Below are 20,559 nucleotides of genomic sequence, written 5' to 3' on the forward strand. Positions count from 1 at the left end.
CTATAATTTACATCTCTTACTCTCGTTTGAAAGATTCTTGAGAAAAATAACGATTCGAACGTATATTTTGCCATTTCGATAAAAATACTTCGATTACCTATTCGTTCATCCATTAAAAATGAACCGGGATTACAGCTTCGATTGTTTGATAGACATGAGGTAGACAGACTGCCCAAGGAAAATAAGAATGTCAATTTGACGTCATATTGACCAATTATTGACCGAATTTATGTTACTCTTTTGACACAATTCGATCAATATGACATTTTGGATTTTTTGTTCTTATTGGGGGAAAAGGACAAACGGAAAAATCAAAATCGCGAGACTTACTTTCGCGGAGGGTCACCATGTAATAGGACGCCTGGCTGGGTTTGCTACGTCCTAAAGCATTTATCGCCGCCACTCGGAAGCTGTACACCGTGAACGGCCTCAGGTTCTCGACAGTGTAGAACGTGTCGTTGTGCGGCGTTATGATCTCCTTCGTCGCGTTCCACGGGCCGTCCTCGTCGATGCTGAAAATAACAAATGCGCCACGTTATGATATTTGCAATTCAACCGTTCGCCATGTGACTGAAAGTAACGCGCGATACTATCGTTGCATGAACGCTCACAATGCGGAGAACTTCAAAATCGCTGTGAAAAATCCTATACAAGTTGATCAATCTAATATTCTTGTCAATATTCCCTCGTATATCTTTTTTCTCCTCCCTTTTTTACATGATTTGTGAGAAAATGTCTCAAGACGGAGATCGTATGATATTTTGAAAGGCTCAATATGATAATATGCGTCTATAACTTGTCTCATAAAGTTACACGAAATTCTCCTATAAATTGCGTTAAGAAAATGTTTCAGGAGATGATTGGTTAGAGAATTCTAATCTCTCTCTCTTTACGATGTGAAGAAGAGAAAACTGTTGTGAAAGATATTCAAATTGCAAATGCGCCATTCTTGAGACAACGTCGCTTTTAGAATGCAATCCTGTATTAATACTATGTTACAAAAAATATAGAAAAAAAAGTAATCTTAGAATTGGCGATTAACAAATACTGGTATGTCAGAATTTATTGACACACTGTGACTGCTTTGGGGATACTGTGAGTTAACTTTACAAATAAATGAAGCTGACAAGTAAATGAATTGAGAAAATCTAGACACGATAAATGATTTCCAAGGTTACTTTCGAAATTCACACATGATAGATGAGGGTCGATCAGGAATTTTCTGCGTCATGTAAAAGCCTGAAAAGCTAAGCGATTAGATAGCGAATTTCGTATCGCAGTTTCGGCGTTTTTCGTGCTTTGCCTAGGGTGAATACGGAGTGGCCGCAATGCTGATATGGCGCGACTTTTTACTACAATTTAAGTATCTGGACGACGTTAAGTCCATAAAATTTTTACATCGTCGGCATTATTTTCTCAACTCATTTTCTCGTCAGAATTTTAAAAACCACGCGCATGTTTGCGTATATGATAAGACTAAAGATATGTAGGATAGAGCGGGGCTAGTTGTGACACTTTTTCTTTAAATTATTATAAATTTTCACACAACTATGATTAATGCTTTAAAATGTTGCATGTTCATCTGGCTCAATAATTAAATACTTATAAATCCTTAATATATCTCGTAAATAAGAAAAAAATTACGTTAATTACAAGAATGCAAAGTGGACCAATATGCCCCATCTATGGGGCATGTCGAGCATCCTCGAAGGATAAGTTGAGCCATGAAGGTAACCGTTTAATGAGATTATATATCATTAAAAACATGAAAGGATTATGTGTATATTATTCAAATTTTTATTATTTGCATCTTAAATATAATAATTTGTAATATTCTTTCTTTTTAAATGCTTTAATTAACAAAATTAGAAAAACTAAAATCTTTACTCTTTATAATAATAATTAAACGTAAAATATATGTTTTATCGTTGACATAGAATAAAAAGCATTGATATAAAGACAGATTTCATTTAAGCAGCTGAGTTTATAAGGTTAGTTATGAGGTACTGGCCCAACAAGCCCCATATCGGTGTTGACTGAAATATTTTTTTATAACTGAAAAACCGTAAATAAAATAGCAACTTAAACATTAAAGTTAAAAAATACGATAATAACTTATATCTAAAAAACACATTTAATTATTATCAATCGCTCTAATTACCATGTAGACCAAAAAGAATACTCACCTAATAATTTTACTTTTGATATACAAAAACGAAAAAACGTACGTATTTGGCTGTTGATAGCCGGATTGTATTAAGGTACAATAATCTCTGTCTTTGTGCTACATTACGCAAGCATAGACGTATCTCTATATATATTTTGATTATTTAGATATTTGCACTTGCCCCTATGCTCAAATAGCCCCGCTCTACCCTATTCAAAAAAACTATACAATAATTTTATCTCTATTATGAAACAATCTACATCAGAAATATAATATGATATATTGTTTCTAATATAATTAATTAATTAATTTATTTATTTTATTGTAAGGCTCTATAAATAGACTACATGTTAATAGAGTATAGTTGTTGTACTGTGTTAACAATACATGTTAACACAGTACCATATAAAATATGATACAATAGACTATAGTAACTTGCAAATGATTAGGCATCAACAATTGAATAAATATAATAAATATACTTAGAGAATATTACCTTGAAGTCATCTAAGAAACATTTTAAAAACGTTTTTAAAATATTTGACATCCCTATTTATAACGACTCTTATTTAAAGTATTTTTAAGACTTCTTATTCAGAATTGGTTTTGTGTGCAATTTTGACTAAATAAAAAAAGAGGAATTAAAAACTGATAAATAGGTAGGCAATAATTTTATATCTATAGGAATTTTTATTATCAATATCTATATATTTACTATGATTATGAATTTAATAGCGGCAATTTGATATCCATCTATGTATTCCGATACCTATTCGTCGAACATTTTATTTTTTAGAAATTTATACGATTGATTCATAATTTAATATTAATTTACGATTTATCATAATTAGTTTATAATCAGCAGATAATATTCATTTTATGATTTATCATTATCGAATATTAATAATTTCAAAAATATATATTCATATGTATCTATAATACATAACATTTACCACACGATATAATATTTGATTTTTATTTAACCCGAAAATGCTATTGATATTAAATAATACGGTATTGCTATTAATACGTAAATTTTATCTGCAAGAAAATAGGTCAATCTTAATTAATATAATATAAGTTTTTCATACATTTTATATTTTTAATGACAAAACGTTTATAATCTAGACCCATATGCAAACACAAATAATCTAATTATTAATTTAAAAGGAGAGAAAGAATAGACAATTTACCCTCAACATTACCAAGTTTAATTTTGATATGTAGTTTGATTTAAGTATTGTATATGAGAACACAATCGAACTACATATGTTTTGTATAACAAAATATATAATAAATAATATATATAATAAACAACAAGAATCTTATTTTAGACCGTACATGTAAGAACACAATCAATACTATTATATATAATAAATATATTATATATAATAAATTATAATAACACAAAACTGCTTACAAATTGAATCATTACTTATCACGTTCTCTGTATACTTATAATGATCATCAAAGAGTCAATATTATAATAAACTAATATATCACCTAACGAAAGAATTTTTAAAAGCTTTTCTCCGCTTGTTCTACCTTTTAAAATTTAATAACATGATAGATTGGACCTTCTAATTGAACCACTGAAGACACAGCTTGATGCTTGAGTGTAAAATTTACGTATCAATAGTGTTTAAGAGTTAAAGTTGCCCAAAAGTATATAATCTTAATACCTAACACTTTAACTGCCATGTTATTAAATTTTCACAAACGCCCCATCATCCATTTGTGAATGACGATTTTACTTACTCTCTCGATTAAAAATAATTTTACTAAATATTTAAAACACTAAAGAAATAATATAAATTATATTAATCAGTATATTATTATAATATTAATTGTTGTAAAAATTTACATATTAGTATTATTAAGCACTAATATCCGCTTGATCCAAAAATAAGATTATTTCTCTTAGTTGATAAAATTATTTCAAATTATTACATTATTTAAAAATTAGGAAAATATACCGAAGTCGTCAGAACCCATGTTCCAGTTACGATGGAGATAAGTAATACAAGTACGCGCACTTATTGCATCATAGCAGCCTTAGGCAGTCTATGGTTATGGTGACCATACATCCTTTATTCTAAAGCACAGTCCTTTATTTTAGGTAGCTGTCCTTTAGATTCATTTGTTTCTTCAAAATTCAATTTTGTTCTTTATTTTCCAATATTGTCCTTTATTGTTCTTTATTTTGACATTATGGAAAATTCTTTTCAAACTAACGTTCCAATGTCTATAATATTATATCAATGAGCAAATTTTTACGGAAAATATCTTACAGTTTTATGCATATAAATACAATTTGTTTTTGTTAATTATATTTCTTAATTTTTTAATATCACACAAAGACAAAAATTCTTAAAAGGTTATAGGAGTCAACCTCTGGTTGTTGAAGATTTCGATTATTACATTAATACCATCTGATTTCGCTAATTTAATTTTTTAAATTAAATTTATTCGAACTAGAGTTGTTTTCATTTTTTATTATTTCGAACCTTTTATTATTTCAGATCAAAGTTTGTTCCAATACAGTCGAATCAGTTTCAAACTATTAGAAAACTCTCTATTTAAATCTCTATTTAATTATACTGTGCAATAAAATGTTATAATACACAAATTTTTGACAATCACGAACTTTAAAAATATGTAGGGACAAAGCCTAAAATTTTTAGATTTGTCCTTTATTTTCTTTAAGAAAATATGGTCACTGTATTTATGGCTAACATAGCAATTTCATCGAACGCGCTTCGCAAGTTTCGCAATATCGCGAGCGATATCGATCGCAGTTCGTTCGGAATCAATCAATCGGGAGTAAATTCGCGAGCGATACCGTTACAGTGTTTCGAAAATGGTATCTATCTCAATTCGCGCGATCGGCATTGACGACAGTCAGACAGTCCGTCGGATCGACGTCAGTCGGCAGAGGCCCGTCCGTGTCGGCGTCGCTCGCGAGTAACCGGGAGTGCCGAATAAATCTAACGCGATTGTTTTGGTGTATCAATTAATTAGCGATTGTGATCGAATGGCACCTCTGTGATCTATGATCGATACGATATCTCGTCGGATCGCCATTCTGAGGGATAATTCCGATACAACGCGTCGTCACGGCTGCGTCGAAAAACGCACAGAATCGCCATGTTCAGATTCATGTTGGATAAGGAGAAGGTTCTCGACTGGCTTCTTCACGGCGTTTGGTGAGTAACTGGTTTGCTTCTTGGAGTTTTCTGTTTCATGTCGCGAAATCATACATTGCAGGGACATAACGTGTCGATTGGGAACTCTGCGACTAATGAACGCAGAATTCTTAATCGGTACGTTATGAAAAAAGCGAATCGTAATCAACATCGATAATTCGCCAGATCGGCGCTTGCGAGTAGTCGAGAGGGGGGGGGGAAGGGGGAGGGGAGAGAGAGAGAGAGAGAGAGAGAATATCGAACAAATTTAACAGGCAATCATGTGGCGTGATTGTAATCGAATAGTGTTTCTGTGATAGAGATATTCAACCGAATTGTCGACTTTGAGTTAATTTTTTTGCCAATTATCGCATCGCGGTTGTTGTGAAGTGCCGTCGGATCATCATGTCGGATAAGGAGAAAGTTCGCGATTATCGCTTCCCCACGATAAAGTGTTGGTCTGAGCTAAATTCAGTTTCCCACCCGAGTGTTCTCTATATATCATTAGCTGCGTTCAGCAGAAAATGCAGCTTTGCACAACTGATGTTTATTCTTTAATATGATTGATTATACAGTTAGATCCATATACTGTTAAATTTATGTCAAATCGAGTGTCAATATAGAAGTTAATGGATGATCTTTACTTTGAAGCTACAGAAATAGATTGATTTACATTTTGAAGTGGAAGTTAAAAATAATAAAATGGTATTTAATTCAAGAAATTATCATTGCTCCTTTGATATCTAACGGTGCAATAAGAAACTAATATTAATGATAATAATAATAATAATAACGATAATAATAATAATTTTATTGAGTGTACGGTTAATATTGAAAAGCAGAAGCAGACATACAATAATATTTAATATTGAAGTACCAGTTGTACACACACACAATAGACAGGACGAGCTAATAATTGATAATTCGAAGCTATGTATATTGGGAAAGGTGGTGTACCTTTGACCAATTTTGACATTTTTTCTTGTGCAAGTTGTATTTTGATGTCTAAAAATTCAAAAAAATTCTAAAATATTCTTTGAAGCGTTGACACAAACATGCATTTTTTATAGATTTAAATTGTTATCTTTTGTACATCTTTTTTAACATTAGAAAAAAATTGAATTTTAGTCAAAGGTACAACATGTACAGGGAGTGTTGGACCTTTAATCAATGTTAAATATGTGTATAAAAAGAAGATATTCAACAAAAGTTTAATTTTATTTATATTTTTAATGTCTTTTTACACCACATACATAACTTTATATAAAATATATAAAAATAAATTTTACCATACAAAGACGCGATTTTTGTTTTTACACGGAACGATTGAATCTGGCAAAAATAGTGTCCTTCGTTTATTTCATTCAAAATCACGTCTAATGAGGATAATTTTATTAATATTGGAGGTAAGATAGCTAAATTAAGTGATTATCCGACACTGTATTGATTGGTCAAAGGTACACTATTAGTTACTGGTTAAAGGTACAACGCTTGCTCATTTTCTATTTGTTATTACTTTTATAAATTATAGGTTAAGATTGACAGTATCAAGTTATAAATAATTTTTTTCTGAATATCTATTTAACATTTTAAACAATTCCAACATAAGGCAGAAAACATATACAATATTTTATGAGATCAAAAAGCGTCTTGAAATTACTTCATTTGAATGCTTGAAATAATGGCATAATAATAATGAAACAATAAATGACTTTTCCTGGGAGTATAATTCTCTTCATTATTATAATTATAAGTATATAAACATAAAACACCTCTGGTATTCTTACTACAAACGACATATTTTTACTTTTTTACAAATATCCAATAGATTTTTTATAAATTCAAATTGGTTAATAAAGGTACAACCGATCAAAGGAACACCACACATGTTCCCCTTCATCACAATCACAAACTAAGGGCAAGAACCAATCACATTAAAAAATTTTACAACACAGCCATTTCATTTTTGTTTAATATTTGATAAACAACAAAAATAAAATGATGAATAATATATGCTGTTAAATTTTTAATATCAAATTGGAGTTATTTTTAATCGCTTCTATAAGTCACCATTCCTTTTACCCAATATGTCGTTAATTTGACTAAAACAATAGAGTTAAACAATTACATTCAAGAAAATGTGTTAAGTTTAACTTAAATTTAGTTGTTTACTAAATGCATATGTTAATATGGACGATGTTTACTTTGCAACTAACCGCAGAAGTGGATTAATTTACATTTTGACACACAGGGAAGTTAAGACTAACAAAATGTTATTTAACTTAAGAGATTAGATTACCATTACTCCTTTCATATCTAACAATGTGAATAACATTCGGGAGAGAATCTGAACATACTCCTCGATGACTCCTTGGAATTTTTCGTTCTTCGTCAAGAAATCGACCGTGAGGACGGAAGACTCTCTGATTGACGATTAGAAAAGATTCATGATCGATATCGATGATAATCCATCTGATTGTTGCTCGTCGGCAACGACTCGTTATTCATGGATAACCGAGAGTGCCGAATAAATCTAACAAGCGATATCGTTTTGGTGTGTCAATTAATCAGTGATTGTAATCGAATGGTTTTTCTGTGATGGATATGTTTGCTGGATCGCCTCAGGGATGATGCTGGGATTTTGTCGTTACAACGCATTGCGTTTGTCTCAAAGAAAGTTGTAAAGTGTCGTCGAATCGGATAAGGAAAAAGCAAGTTGAATAAGGAAAAGATTCGCGATCGCTATTTCTTCGAGGTTCAGTGAGTGTCTATCCGAATAACTTCTTGGCATTTTCCGTTCCACGTAGCGTAAGGATGACACACAAAAAACTTAAGCAGTAATGGGCTTTCTATAATAAATCATTACCTAAGCTTTAAGTCTTAAACCATAAGAAATTGACCATAGTCGATTATTCTTCTCAAATTCGACTGCAGCTGGTCAATTTCTTGCAACTTAAGACAGTTTAAGGAGATCCTAAAACCGCCTGTATTATCGATTAAAATATAATTTTTGTATAACAAATACTTTTTTTCTCTTTCACAGAAAATCCTTTTCCAGGATTAAAGTATACGCATTAATACGTGTTTGTGAGATGGAGTTTATGCTGAGGACGACCAAAAATTTCGAAATTGATATATTTTTTATCATTTCTTAACATGGCGTCTCAAGCTGTCAAGTCGTGATAACATTTGCTTGATACGAAAGTTTTCCAACCTGTACTTACGAAATAGTGATCCACAAACACGTAGTTTGCACAAACAAATAACGTCGAGTTCTTAGAATTAGACTTAGATTAGCTTTATCGTGATGAATTTGTTATACAAAAATTGACCCGAATGTGCGACTGAATATATTGCGTGAGATATTGGTGTGGTAGTATATATACAGATGTCGATGCGCTGGAAAAACAGTGACATCTAGTGATTTTGTCGGAGTTTGAGCTCGCTTTAGGATCCCCTTAAATAACGATTTACTGTAGAGTGTACGTAAGATGTAAGCACTAAAGAAACAATATGTTGAATTTGCTATTACTTACGTTATGGTTTTACGGTCTCTATTGTGATTGGTCAATTCGCTTACTATTTACGTTTTACTGGAGACCCTTTAATAAGAGTCTAAACATAAGAAAGCCACTTTTGATTGGGGACCGCCATGTTTCAACAATTCTTGAAAGAGAAAAAGATAAAGAGAAATGAGAAGAAAAAAATAGAACAGAATGAGAAAGAGCAAGAAATAGTAAATACAATAGATAGAGGAATAAATGGTAAATAAGAAATAAGAATAGTATGGTCTTCTCTCTCTCGCAGATTTTTATTAAAACTATCCTGTATAAAACTGCGGCTCGTATCCAGACTCTTACTACGTTTTTACTAAAATTTTTTTGTATACCATGGCCCTAATTATTAAGGAGTTTTTGTAATGCCAATTTATCCAGATACGGTGAGAACGCTAAGGTCAGATTATCTTTTTCTTAACAACTAATTAAGAAAAGAATAACGTGACTTTAGCGTTCACCGTATCTGGATTCATGTTACTGCAAAAACTCTCTATTTACACTGGTCGTAATCGTATGCCGTGTATCATAATCGAGTATTCCCCTCTCATTTGACTGTAAGAGAAGAATACTTGACTGTGATTAGTCAATTCTTATAGATTACGATTACGGCCACAGTACGAGTTAATGTTCCTTAAGTCCCGAAACACAATGGTGCAGTATGCCTTAAATCGTAATAATTCAACCAATCATAATCATAATTTATTCTTCTCACATTCGATTGTAATTGGTCAATATCTTACGGCTTAAAGCTTACTACAGCTATTGTGTTTCAGAACTAATCCGGCACATTGCAAGGATAACATAACGTACCGACTCACGTATCGACTATGGCTGTGCAGGGGTGGCGCTAGGCCATTTGGCGCCACCCCAGCACATTTTAAATTACATGTGTGTACGATTACCAGTTATATTATTTCAAACCTACATCTTACAGCTCAAAACCCGCGAATATTCTGAGGATTTTTTATGATACGATGATATCCGAAGAAAACAAGAATTTATCTCTTAGAGACAAAAATATCACTAAACATTCCCTTGAGGAAAAGTTTTTCAATATATACTGATTAATTATTCAGTAACTGATGATATTTCATCAGTTACTGGTGAAACATCATCAATTACTGGTAAAATATCATCAGTTACTGAATAGTTAATCAGTATATTGAAACACTTTTTCCTAAGGGCTGCATATGCCTTTACGTAATAATTACTACTTGTGTAAAATATTTGTTAAATATTTTTTTCAAAAAATTAGATTTAATCTCTCATTTTGGAACATTAATCGAAAAAATTAGAAAGTTATATTCGACTGTTCACTGATGCGTATATCTCTAATCAAATCGCAGAAGAAAAAAGGAAGATCGTTAAGGTGGTTCTTTAATAAAGTGCCAAAAATTTGGGGTGCTTCACCCAGGGCTCATCCAAAATTACAAATATCTGTATAATTTGGATAAAATATTAAAACTACGTGTATATTTTAATGAAATAGTATGAAACATACGATAGTAAATCATGAGCTGCATCTTCTTCGAATGAAAACAAGATGAGATTATGTTTACTTTTCGAAGTTAAATTTATATGCAAGTTTATGTACGTAAATATCTCTCCAGAATGGTCGTTAATCTATTACTTTTCTGTGACCATTAAAATAACTCGATTTACTAAAGAACTATCTTAAGATAAAAAGATTGCGAAAATCGAAAGAGATGTTATATATAAACATACTTCTGTTACTATTATATAATAGAATTGACATATTTCTTTTTTTGAGGAATTTCGAAATGCATAAAAGGATTAGAAATTACAACTATTTGTTCTATAATGTTGCATAGTCCAATAATTCACGACTTTTATGTACATAATTACTTCGCAATTTATTGAAAAAATATATTTTTATCTCATTCAGTACAGCAATATGATGATGCTTTGCCAATTAGTGTCTTTTGTCTCATTGTTCTGCAATAATTTTATACTGCACATCAATAAAGTTATTATTATTATTATTATTATTATTATATGTGGCGTTAGGAGCCTCTCAAACATGGCGGTGCCTCTCTGCCATGCAGAACTCGTTTACCGTGTTCCGCCGCCCTCATATGAGTGCGTTCCATTTGACGCTCACATCGCTCGAGCATTATCTGTCTTCTTTGTTTCATATTTGATAACAATTAGAATGAAATGATTCCATGAGTATTGACGAGTGTCACAAGTGGAACGCATCCTAGAATTTCTCTACAGTTGATGAACAGAAGTGAATAATATTTCCCGCGAAATCATTTAAGCCTTCATCAGATTACGTATTAAAGATTGAAGATTACAGAGCAGATTTCAATCGCGGCGATCGAATAACTTTGATCCGCTTTGTCCTGATCGAGTTTGAATTTCCAACTCGCAATCTTTAATCTTCAAAGAAGAGGAGACGCTGCGGAAAATCTAGCCGTGACTTTTCGAAGTCATTCGCGGAAATTATTATCATCCCTCCCCCCCTCCCCGCGGAACGTGTGCACCAAGTGCACATAATTCTCGTAGACTAATTAGCGGTCGAAGACGTGGCGCGCGCGACAAGGAGGGGAGATTTTATCGTCTTCAAATTGCATATCTGCATTTTGCTGTAATTAATATAGATTATTAATCGTTGCGCGATCTGTTACGGGAAAGTTTCCTGCGCAGCTGCGGTTCGAATAATTGCCAACAGTTTGCATTTGCGCGGATCTCCCGATCCACTCTCACCGATATTATGCGTGTATACGTGCCTTGCCACATGTACACACGCGTATAACACGTACACCCCCTCCACGAACGTAATGAATTTGTCACGTTACAGCGAACTGCGGTATCTTTCGGTGCGCTGCAATGTTAATTTTCGAAGTAGTTTACGAGACCCCTTATTTTTCGTCGGCGATGAAGCGCCATTTATTCATAGTTTATCCGCGAGATGCATCTTTCTTGTATAAAAATAACGTACCTCTCAGTTTCATAGCCACCAGGCTATGAAACTTTATTTCCAGGGGAAAAAAAACCCGTTCGATTTTCTTCGTCCGCGGGGAGAAATGTAGGGTATCAAGTTTCCTTGGTTGCGCTCCGCGACTCCTGGAGTTTTATCGGTCTATCGCGTAGAACGCGCTCGATAATGAGAGTTTCCGTATTTAAACGTTAAATACATGACGAGGAGGAGAAGCACTTGATAACGTGAGCCAGCGCACCGCGAATTACAATGGGGAAATGAAGAATGAAGAATAAACATTATACATACGCGACATTTGCCTACTCTCGCCGTCCTCGTATTAATGTGTACACATACATTCGCGTACATTCTCTTGCCTGCACTATATGTTCAACATCCCGCCTGTAGAACACAATCAATTTACCGCTGACAAACCCCCATTGCCAATTTGCCGCTGCGAGATAAGGGAATGATCCAACAATTAAATGTAAAAATGACCTGTCGCCCTGCGGTTTTTTATTTGCGCTATTTTTACGCTCGAAAGCTCGGCGTGGAAAAAGCAATCGACGACTTGTATCCAATTAGCGCAATTCGCGTCATCGCATTCTGCGGCAAATTCGTTTGAATTTTCGATATGCGAGATACATTTTACACAAAAATTTACAGAGCCTATAGGTGTGCGCGCCGCGGTGAGACGGTCGGAGAGGTATCGATCCGAGCGAGAAAAGACCGACATTCGCATTTGTACGGTTTTTTTTTCGCTTTTGCCGGGAATTAGATTAAAAGCTTCGAAAAAGCTTTCGCGCAAACGGCGCTTTATTCACTTTCAGAAGGCCGCACTTAAGCAAACGTCGCCGCAGAGACTTAATTCGGTCGCGTGGACGAATGCATGCGGCATATTAAGTTTCTCTATCGTCAAGAGAGGAACAACTTTCTTATTAGGACTCGTCTCGGAGGTAATTGATTGTTTCAGTTCTTCCGCCTTGATTTTTCTCCGTCGCTGGGGCGCGGAGGAAAGAAACCCGGCGCTACTTCTCTCACGGCAGAAGCGTATTTTCAAGAAACTCGAGACAATTAATTATTCGTTCGTTCACGAATGAAAAACAATTCCACGATTTCTTTCGACTTCCCCGCGATCGTACTTTCGATACGCAAATGAAGATGCACTTCCTAAGGCGGTCCCTCGACGCGCCAACTTTTCAATTCCGCAACTTTTGCCACGCGGAAGACGACGCATAAATTATTAACGAATAAATGTATGCGAATCCGCGAAACGTAATTCGTATAAATTATCAATAATTCCTATCTTTTGAACTTCTGCATTAAAGCCTCTTTTCAACAATTTTTCCTCAGCGAAGATATTGAGAAAAGTCGTGTTGCTGTTTTGCAACTATATTAATATGTGATATATAAATATATAATTCGGATTTTGATATTCAGATTACCAAAAGTGTCTTATTTTCATGACTAATTCAAATTATCAATTATACACAAAAATTATACATGTTTAATTTATGTTCCACGTTTTTCCATCAAAGAGAAATGAATATACCCTGGTGAAAAAATTTCGCCGACATTATTCTACGTTTTGGAACATTTCAGCAAAATTATTGAAAATTTGCTGAAATTTCTCTGAAATTGAACTGACATTTTCCTGAAATTTTATTGAAATTTCTCTGAAATTTTTACTGAAATTTTTCTGAAATTTTGCTAAAAATGAATTTTTTAGCTAAAAATCTGAAATTAAACTGAAATTTTTCTAAAATGCTGAAATTTTGCTGAAAAGTGTTTCAAAACGTGAAATAATTTCAGCGAAATTTTTCCACCGAGGTAGCTGAACAAAATATTAAATTTTGATAAATACTTGTTTGAACAGTTCTAATTGTAAGTAAATACTTACTATAAATGTAAACATATATTTATTTGATACAAAAACCATTAATTTTTTATTTGACTATCATTTTTTATTAAGTAAATATTTACTTAATATTATTCAAAGAAATATATATTAAGATTTAGTAATTTTTTTTTCAGTATACGTTAGAAGTAGGCTCGGTGTAGGTGTATAACTTTCCAATGTTAGTTTTCTGCGTGAACTTTAGCCGGCATATTAATGCGAAAAAAGATGCATACAATAACACAGGACAGGATAGAATCCATTGTCGGGCGGTATAAAAGGGGGCTCGTGAGGATTGCGATGGAACAATGAAAAACTTTAGTTTTGGGAAACCTAAATCCATCTCCGACACGAGAAGAAAGAGCCTATCAAAACTTTCGGACCAGGTCTTTCATAATTCCGGTCTATTGTATGTATGCCAGTATGATCCCGATAAATCCCCAATGTTCGCTGGATTCTAGCCGAATGAACACGCACATTTTTAGATACGCGTGTTGATATGCGTTTCGCTCATAATATCCAACTGTCGAACAAACTGAATCCCTCTTGCATCCAACAACGACGGCAGTGACGACGGTCGGTGACGAAAATCAAATTTTTGACAATTCTTTCGAACGGGTTATTTGGCGAAATTCGGCTCACGCTCCGCAAATATTTAAGTCTCGTACAAAAAAAATACGCTCGAGACTTTTCTCCCCCGCGTGGAAATTTTCATAGAAAGAGGGAAATAGAGAGAAAGAAAGAGAGAGACGATAGCTGCCACTCGTTTTCGAGAAATTACTGTTTATTATCTTTTTAAGATTTATCGCATCGCCAGTCGCAAGATGAGTTGAGAACTTTGATAACAAAAGTTGATAATAAAGTTTCGCCAAAGTTCGTTATACAAAAAAAAATAAGAGAGAAAAAGAAAAAGAACTTCGCGGAGAGCCAACGCAGAAAAATGGAAGCATCTTAGAAAGCCGCGGTGCACACTCCATAATAATTGATTTCTCGCATTCGAGCGCGCCGTAATATATACGCTAAAAGAATTGATGTATCGTCTCGATAAATCAATTCCCAACCCATTCCCGTCCGTCCGCCCGTCTAGATTGTCGGAGATGCTCCTCCATGATCCACCTGTCGTCGTAGGATATAGGAAACGTTGCGCACACACCAAAAGGGGTAGCGGAATACCGTTTTCCCAATCGTATCGTATTGTGCCGTGTGTCACGTACTTTATAGGTCCGATTGCGATCGGTTGCACGCGGTGGTCCGTCTATTCCCTCTCTTCTCTCTTTCCTTCTTTTGCCACGTCCTCGTTGTAATAAAGTATATTTCATCGATCGACAAATGTAAGATGGATGACCCACCTCAATTACAACGATCATGGCGATTGCGTTACAGTAAATCTGCAAGACACGCCGTGGCTGTCACCACACGTCATCGTGCGACATCAATTTTCTTGTTGCGCGAAAATACTGAATCGGAAGTCGAAGATGAAAGCCCATTCAAGCGAAATATACGATTCCTTTGCACAAAACGCGAATGCACGCTACGCCGTGTGTTGTATGAGCGGTGCGTTCTGGTAAATTTGACAGCCAAATTACATTACACGCCACGCTGCGCGCGAATATTATCCGATATGTTGGCAATTAACTATGTATATTAGCGTAGCTTCCTGACGTCTTATGCATTCTGATGTTACAAATCAAATCACTTTTCATACAGTAACAGTTAAATAGACTTCGAGCTTTTAAATTGTAGTTTTTAACTTGAAAGTTTAATACGTTTCATTTGTAGCTTTTATAGAAAAACTTACACAATAAGGAATAATGGCGTATTTGCAGAGCAATACTGAGAAAAAGTAATAAGTAAAAAACCGAACAAATAAATAGAGTGTATGTTTAAAAATCAATTTACATATTTCAACACGAACATTGAATTAAACAGACTTAATTCAATGTTCGTGTTGAAATAAATTTATTTTTAAACGTACACCATTTGCTCGTTGCTTTTTTAGCTTATTACTATTTTTCTTTTGCTTTGCAAATACGAGTTATTATATATTGTTAAAATTGTGTAAATGTTTGTATATAGGCTTTGATCCACAAATGAAATGTATTGAATTTTCAAGTAATTTTTTTTCCTTTTATTGCTTACAATTTTGCTTTCTGCGCGATAAACGTCAATATGACAACTTCTTTTCAAAACAATAAGAAAGAAGGAAATAACGCAATTAATCTGTTATAAATACTTGGACACATTTTTCGATTGTATACTCGCAATCAGTACGACAGAAAGAACGAAGTTTAGCAAAAAAAAGCGATTAAACGGAGGAATCCTGCAGGAAATAACAATTCGCTAATGACGTATTATCCTCGCATTACGTCACCGTTACGTTTTTATTGTCGTGGTTCAGGCCACGAAGTCGGAAAGCATTGATGCAATCGGCTTCGACAATCGCACGATTCGATAAAAATAAAATGTTAACAAATTTAGTATTTTTTTAACGAATTTTTACGATTTTTGAATTTCGACCAGATTCCATTCATCGCGCGCCGCTTGAGCGACGTGTAATTTATCGCCCGTGTACACGAAATGCGATCGGGTCGGCCCAGTTTTCTTCGCCGCCCGTACCTATACACATTATACATATTTCCGTGCATATGCATTCGGTGTATCATGTACGTCACATTACGTGTATGCGTGTGCACGCTCTCGGAGATGCACGCAGAATAAATTGCATGAAACGTCGAGTGAAACGTTGTGTATTCTTGTGATGAATAATTTTGGATTAATTCACCGTATGCACCTCATCGCCGCGATCATAACGAGACGAAACGTCACCGCGATCGTAATTAAATGTTACTTTTACATCGACGAGATACGACACTGTTATCCAAAATTACATAATTATATATATATATTTTGTATATTTTTTAAAATTATATATATACGGAAGAAATGTTCGGTTAAATTAAGTGGAATTCTGATGGAAAATGAACGATCAAGAATTCTGGTTAAGTCTACTAGATTTCTGATTAAATCTATTGAATGTTGGTTACTTTAACTAGAATTTTAATAGATTTAATCAGAAATCTTGTAGATTTAATTAGAATTCTAGATTGTTCATTTTCCACCAAAATTCTAATTATTTCAACCAAATTTTTTTTTCTCTCTGTGTGTGTGTGTGTGTGTGTAATATATGTATACAGGATCTTCAAAAAGTGTCCGGAAACGGTCGAATATCTTGAAAACGAAGCTATTTTTTATTCTAGAATGTAATAGCCGGTGTTAAGAACTTTTCAAAACACTGTAATAAAGTTATTTTTCATTAAGTACATTTCGAATTATAAGGCTTGAAAGTACACAAGTTACAGTATCGCCGACATTATCATTACGCAAGAAGTCCTACCGATGGCTAAAACTTCTTAAATGTTGTTCAGGATCATATCCTGGATAACATTTGTTAAGATCAAGGTCATTGGAGATTTTCTCTTATTTTCATTTTTATGTAAAAGTGAATTTTCAGTTCAAAAATGAAAATAAGAGAAACAATCTTCAATAACTATAAAATAATATGTGAAATAGAGATAATTTTTAGAAATAAATAACACCCCAACAAAATTAATATATATCTACATTACTTTTTTAGAAAACTTGAAACGAGCAATTTATGATTAGCTTTAAGTTAATTTATATTTAATATTGCCGTAATAAATAATTAATTTAAAAATATTTCATTATTTTCTCTTTTATGAAAAGTTTTATATTTTTGATTCGGTGTCACTTTTCTTGCGGGAGTGTGATACATAGAAAACATATGTATATGTACATATAAACAAACTAAACGTACGTTTCGCACGAAATTACGCGGCGACTCGGACTTGTTGCACATAAAAAAAGCGCTATGTATACACTATATTTATTTTACGGGTGTTTTACACGAACTATTCGTTTTATACGAGCTTTTTTATGCGTGCTGTTAAATGTTCGTCGCGACTGTGAGAATAGCTTACTCGGAAATACGTATAAGATTCCGTATCCGAAGACAACTCGAACGACTCTAGTCGTCTGGTCGGCGACACAATAGTTTTATCGTTATGGTTTAATCGTGCAAAACTCTCGGAGAACACGGTTGGTGCTTCCGTTGTTCCGATTATTACAGTAATCACGACACGATTAAGCGGAGATTTGTGAACCTCATGATGCAAGGGCGAAACATAGAGATAGGTCGCGATTCTGCTTACAGCTGGATGTCACGATTGTTTATGCTTACAGAGAATAGTAAATTTGCGCGAATATTGTCGGTGATACGCACATATCATCCGCATTGCTCGGATGACACCGTCGAAATGTCAATGATAAACCGATAGAGGATCCCCATTCTGAATGATGTATTTTCCGGAACATTATAGATTTATATTTTATACACCTTAAAGTTACTGCCTTCTCTCAAAACTTTTTTCAAGGCTCAATCAAAACTCGTACCTTACAATAGTAAGGCCCTTTTTCATTTTCTGATTAATTTGTGATTAATTTAGAATTAACTTGGTTTCATTTAATGATAATGTAAAAATTGTGTTTCTCTAGTTATGATTATGAACCACATCACTAAACTGATGGTTTTGTAGTGATAATTTTAAAACTTATTCACTACAAATCTATCAGTTTAGTGAATAATACCATAGCTAGAAAAATACAATTTTTACATTATCGTCAGGTTAAATTTAATAACAAGTTAACCGGAAAATAAAAAATCAGGCCTAACAATAAGTGAAATTGATAGAAAAACATTCGACATAATTAAGTGAAGGTCATATTTGGTCAAAACAATGTATAATAATATTTTTGTGTGAATTGTGTACAATTTTCAGTTCGAGCAAACTGCGCAGTATTTAAAAAATACTTATCAGTAATATTATAATATATTGTTTGTCAATTTAATTATTAAATTACTGTAGCTTCAGTTTAAGACAGTATCTCAAAACGAACAAATAATTTGGCTCTTAGCTTGAATTAGAAATTGATAATTTAATGTTATTCATTAAGTCAATAAGCATCTTTTAAACACTGCGCAGTTTGTTTAAAATTAAAGTTAAAAAAAATATAAAATTCACACAAAAATATTATGTTTAGAAAAATCAGAAAATTCTGATTCGTCCATTTTCAATTAGAATTCCAATTAATTCACTCCAGATATTTTTCTTAGTGTAAGCATCAAGTTTTGACCAAATATCGTCTTCTTCGTTTAATCGTACCTTAGGTATATTCGTAGGCTGATATTACATTTGTCCAGAGAGAGGGAGAATGGAAAGTTACTTTTTAAAAGTAACAAATTACAGTTACTCGGTAACTAATAACGGTAACTTTTTTTTGTTACTAATTACCGATTTTTAAAAGTAACTCGTTACTTTTACAATTACCGTTACTTGAGAAACTAACTTTTCGTTATTTTTCTGTTACTTTTTTAAAATCGACGACCGCCAATCACAGCGGATGGGCCTAGAGGCTTTCTAGTCTCAAGCAATATGCACTATAAAAAATTTTTGTGTAAAATTATAACTATTATAGTGGGTAAGGCCCTGTGCATAATAGAAGGAATAAGGAATTAGGAATAAAAAATAAACGATTCAACCTATCAGAAACCATGTATTCCGATGTATCCGATTTTTGATAGATTAAAATCGTTTATTCTTTATTTTTAATTCCTTATTTCTTCTATTGTGTTCAGGGCCTAATTTTGAGACCCTATACTAGGGTCAACTATAATAGTTGTAAACATCTACGTGTTTGTAAATTTGCAAATAAATATAATTTATTGGTTTGTAACTAAGCAGATTGTAGAAGTACAATTACAATGTGTATGTGTAGTTATAGGAATGATAATATGATAATACATTTCGCAGTATATATTATTATACATTTAGCAGCAATACGCTAAAATTTACTGTTATATTAAGTAATATTACTAAAATTTGGATAATTATAGAAAATATTCAAAATATCCTGCTATTTATGTAATTTTCTATATAAAATAAGATATATATTTACACAATAAAAGCAAATTTACATAATTTTTGTGGAATTACATAATTTCTATGAAATTGCATGATTTTTTATATTTACAGGACAAATTATGTAATTTTTACATCTATTAGGGGAGAGTTACCGAATGCGTACCACTTAATCTATTTTTTATTATATTTTCCATTTGGCATTGTTTTGTATGCAAATGAACATTAGAAATTGTAATAGCTTGAGGTTTTGGACGCTTATTATTACATGTTTAACTTTCCATCAATAACAAATTAATTTGTTATAAATCTAATTTGTAGCATACTGCAAAAGATACGATTTAAGCAATCGGTCGCCTAAATCCTAGGTCCTGAATCGTACCTATAGGTATTTTTTGTCGTATTTCCTTTGAAAGTATTGAATTTATGAATGAAAACATTAAAAGTATAAGATTAATAAAAGAAATCATTAACTAATACCTAATGATTAATTAATACCTAATTTTAATAATTTATTGAAGAAAATCAAATATTTTGTAATTATTAAATAACAATAATGAAAAAACAAATGACACCACAATAAAATTGGCTTAAATATATTTTTGCACTTGACATTTATATTGATATCAATTATTAGTTTTAAAAATATTCTCTACAATAAATCTTCTTTTATAAAAACACAAAAATTTTTAATAAAATTGGATGATCGCGTAATTGTTATTAACTACGTGAGTTGATTAAAAATTAATATCAGATGTACCTGATTTTTTAAAACGCAGTTAACCATAAAACAAGGCATAGGCTATTATATTT

General features: G+C 32.8%; 1 protein-coding gene across 3 annotated transcripts in view; it reads right to left on the reverse strand.

The window, feature by feature from the left end:
* The window catches only part of LOC108728508 (Protein tyrosine phosphatase 99A), a 219,510-nt gene that overhangs the window by 37,327 nt on the left and 161,624 nt on the right, over nucleotides 1-20,559 (reverse strand). For all 3 annotated transcript variants that reach the window (XM_018457075.1, XM_018457077.1, XM_018457074.1), the window contains exon 3: nucleotides 331-512. In XM_018457075.1, the coding sequence (XP_018312577.1) occupies nucleotides 331-512 (182 nt within the window). The remainder of the gene's footprint in view (nucleotides 1-330; nucleotides 513-20,559) is intronic.

Source organism: Mycetomoellerius zeteki, unplaced genomic scaffold, assembly GCF_001594055.1.
Source record: "Mycetomoellerius zeteki isolate Tzet28-1 unplaced genomic scaffold, Tzet1.0 scaffold62, whole genome shotgun sequence".
Lineage (NCBI taxonomy): Eukaryota > Metazoa > Arthropoda > Insecta > Hymenoptera > Formicidae > Mycetomoellerius > Mycetomoellerius zeteki.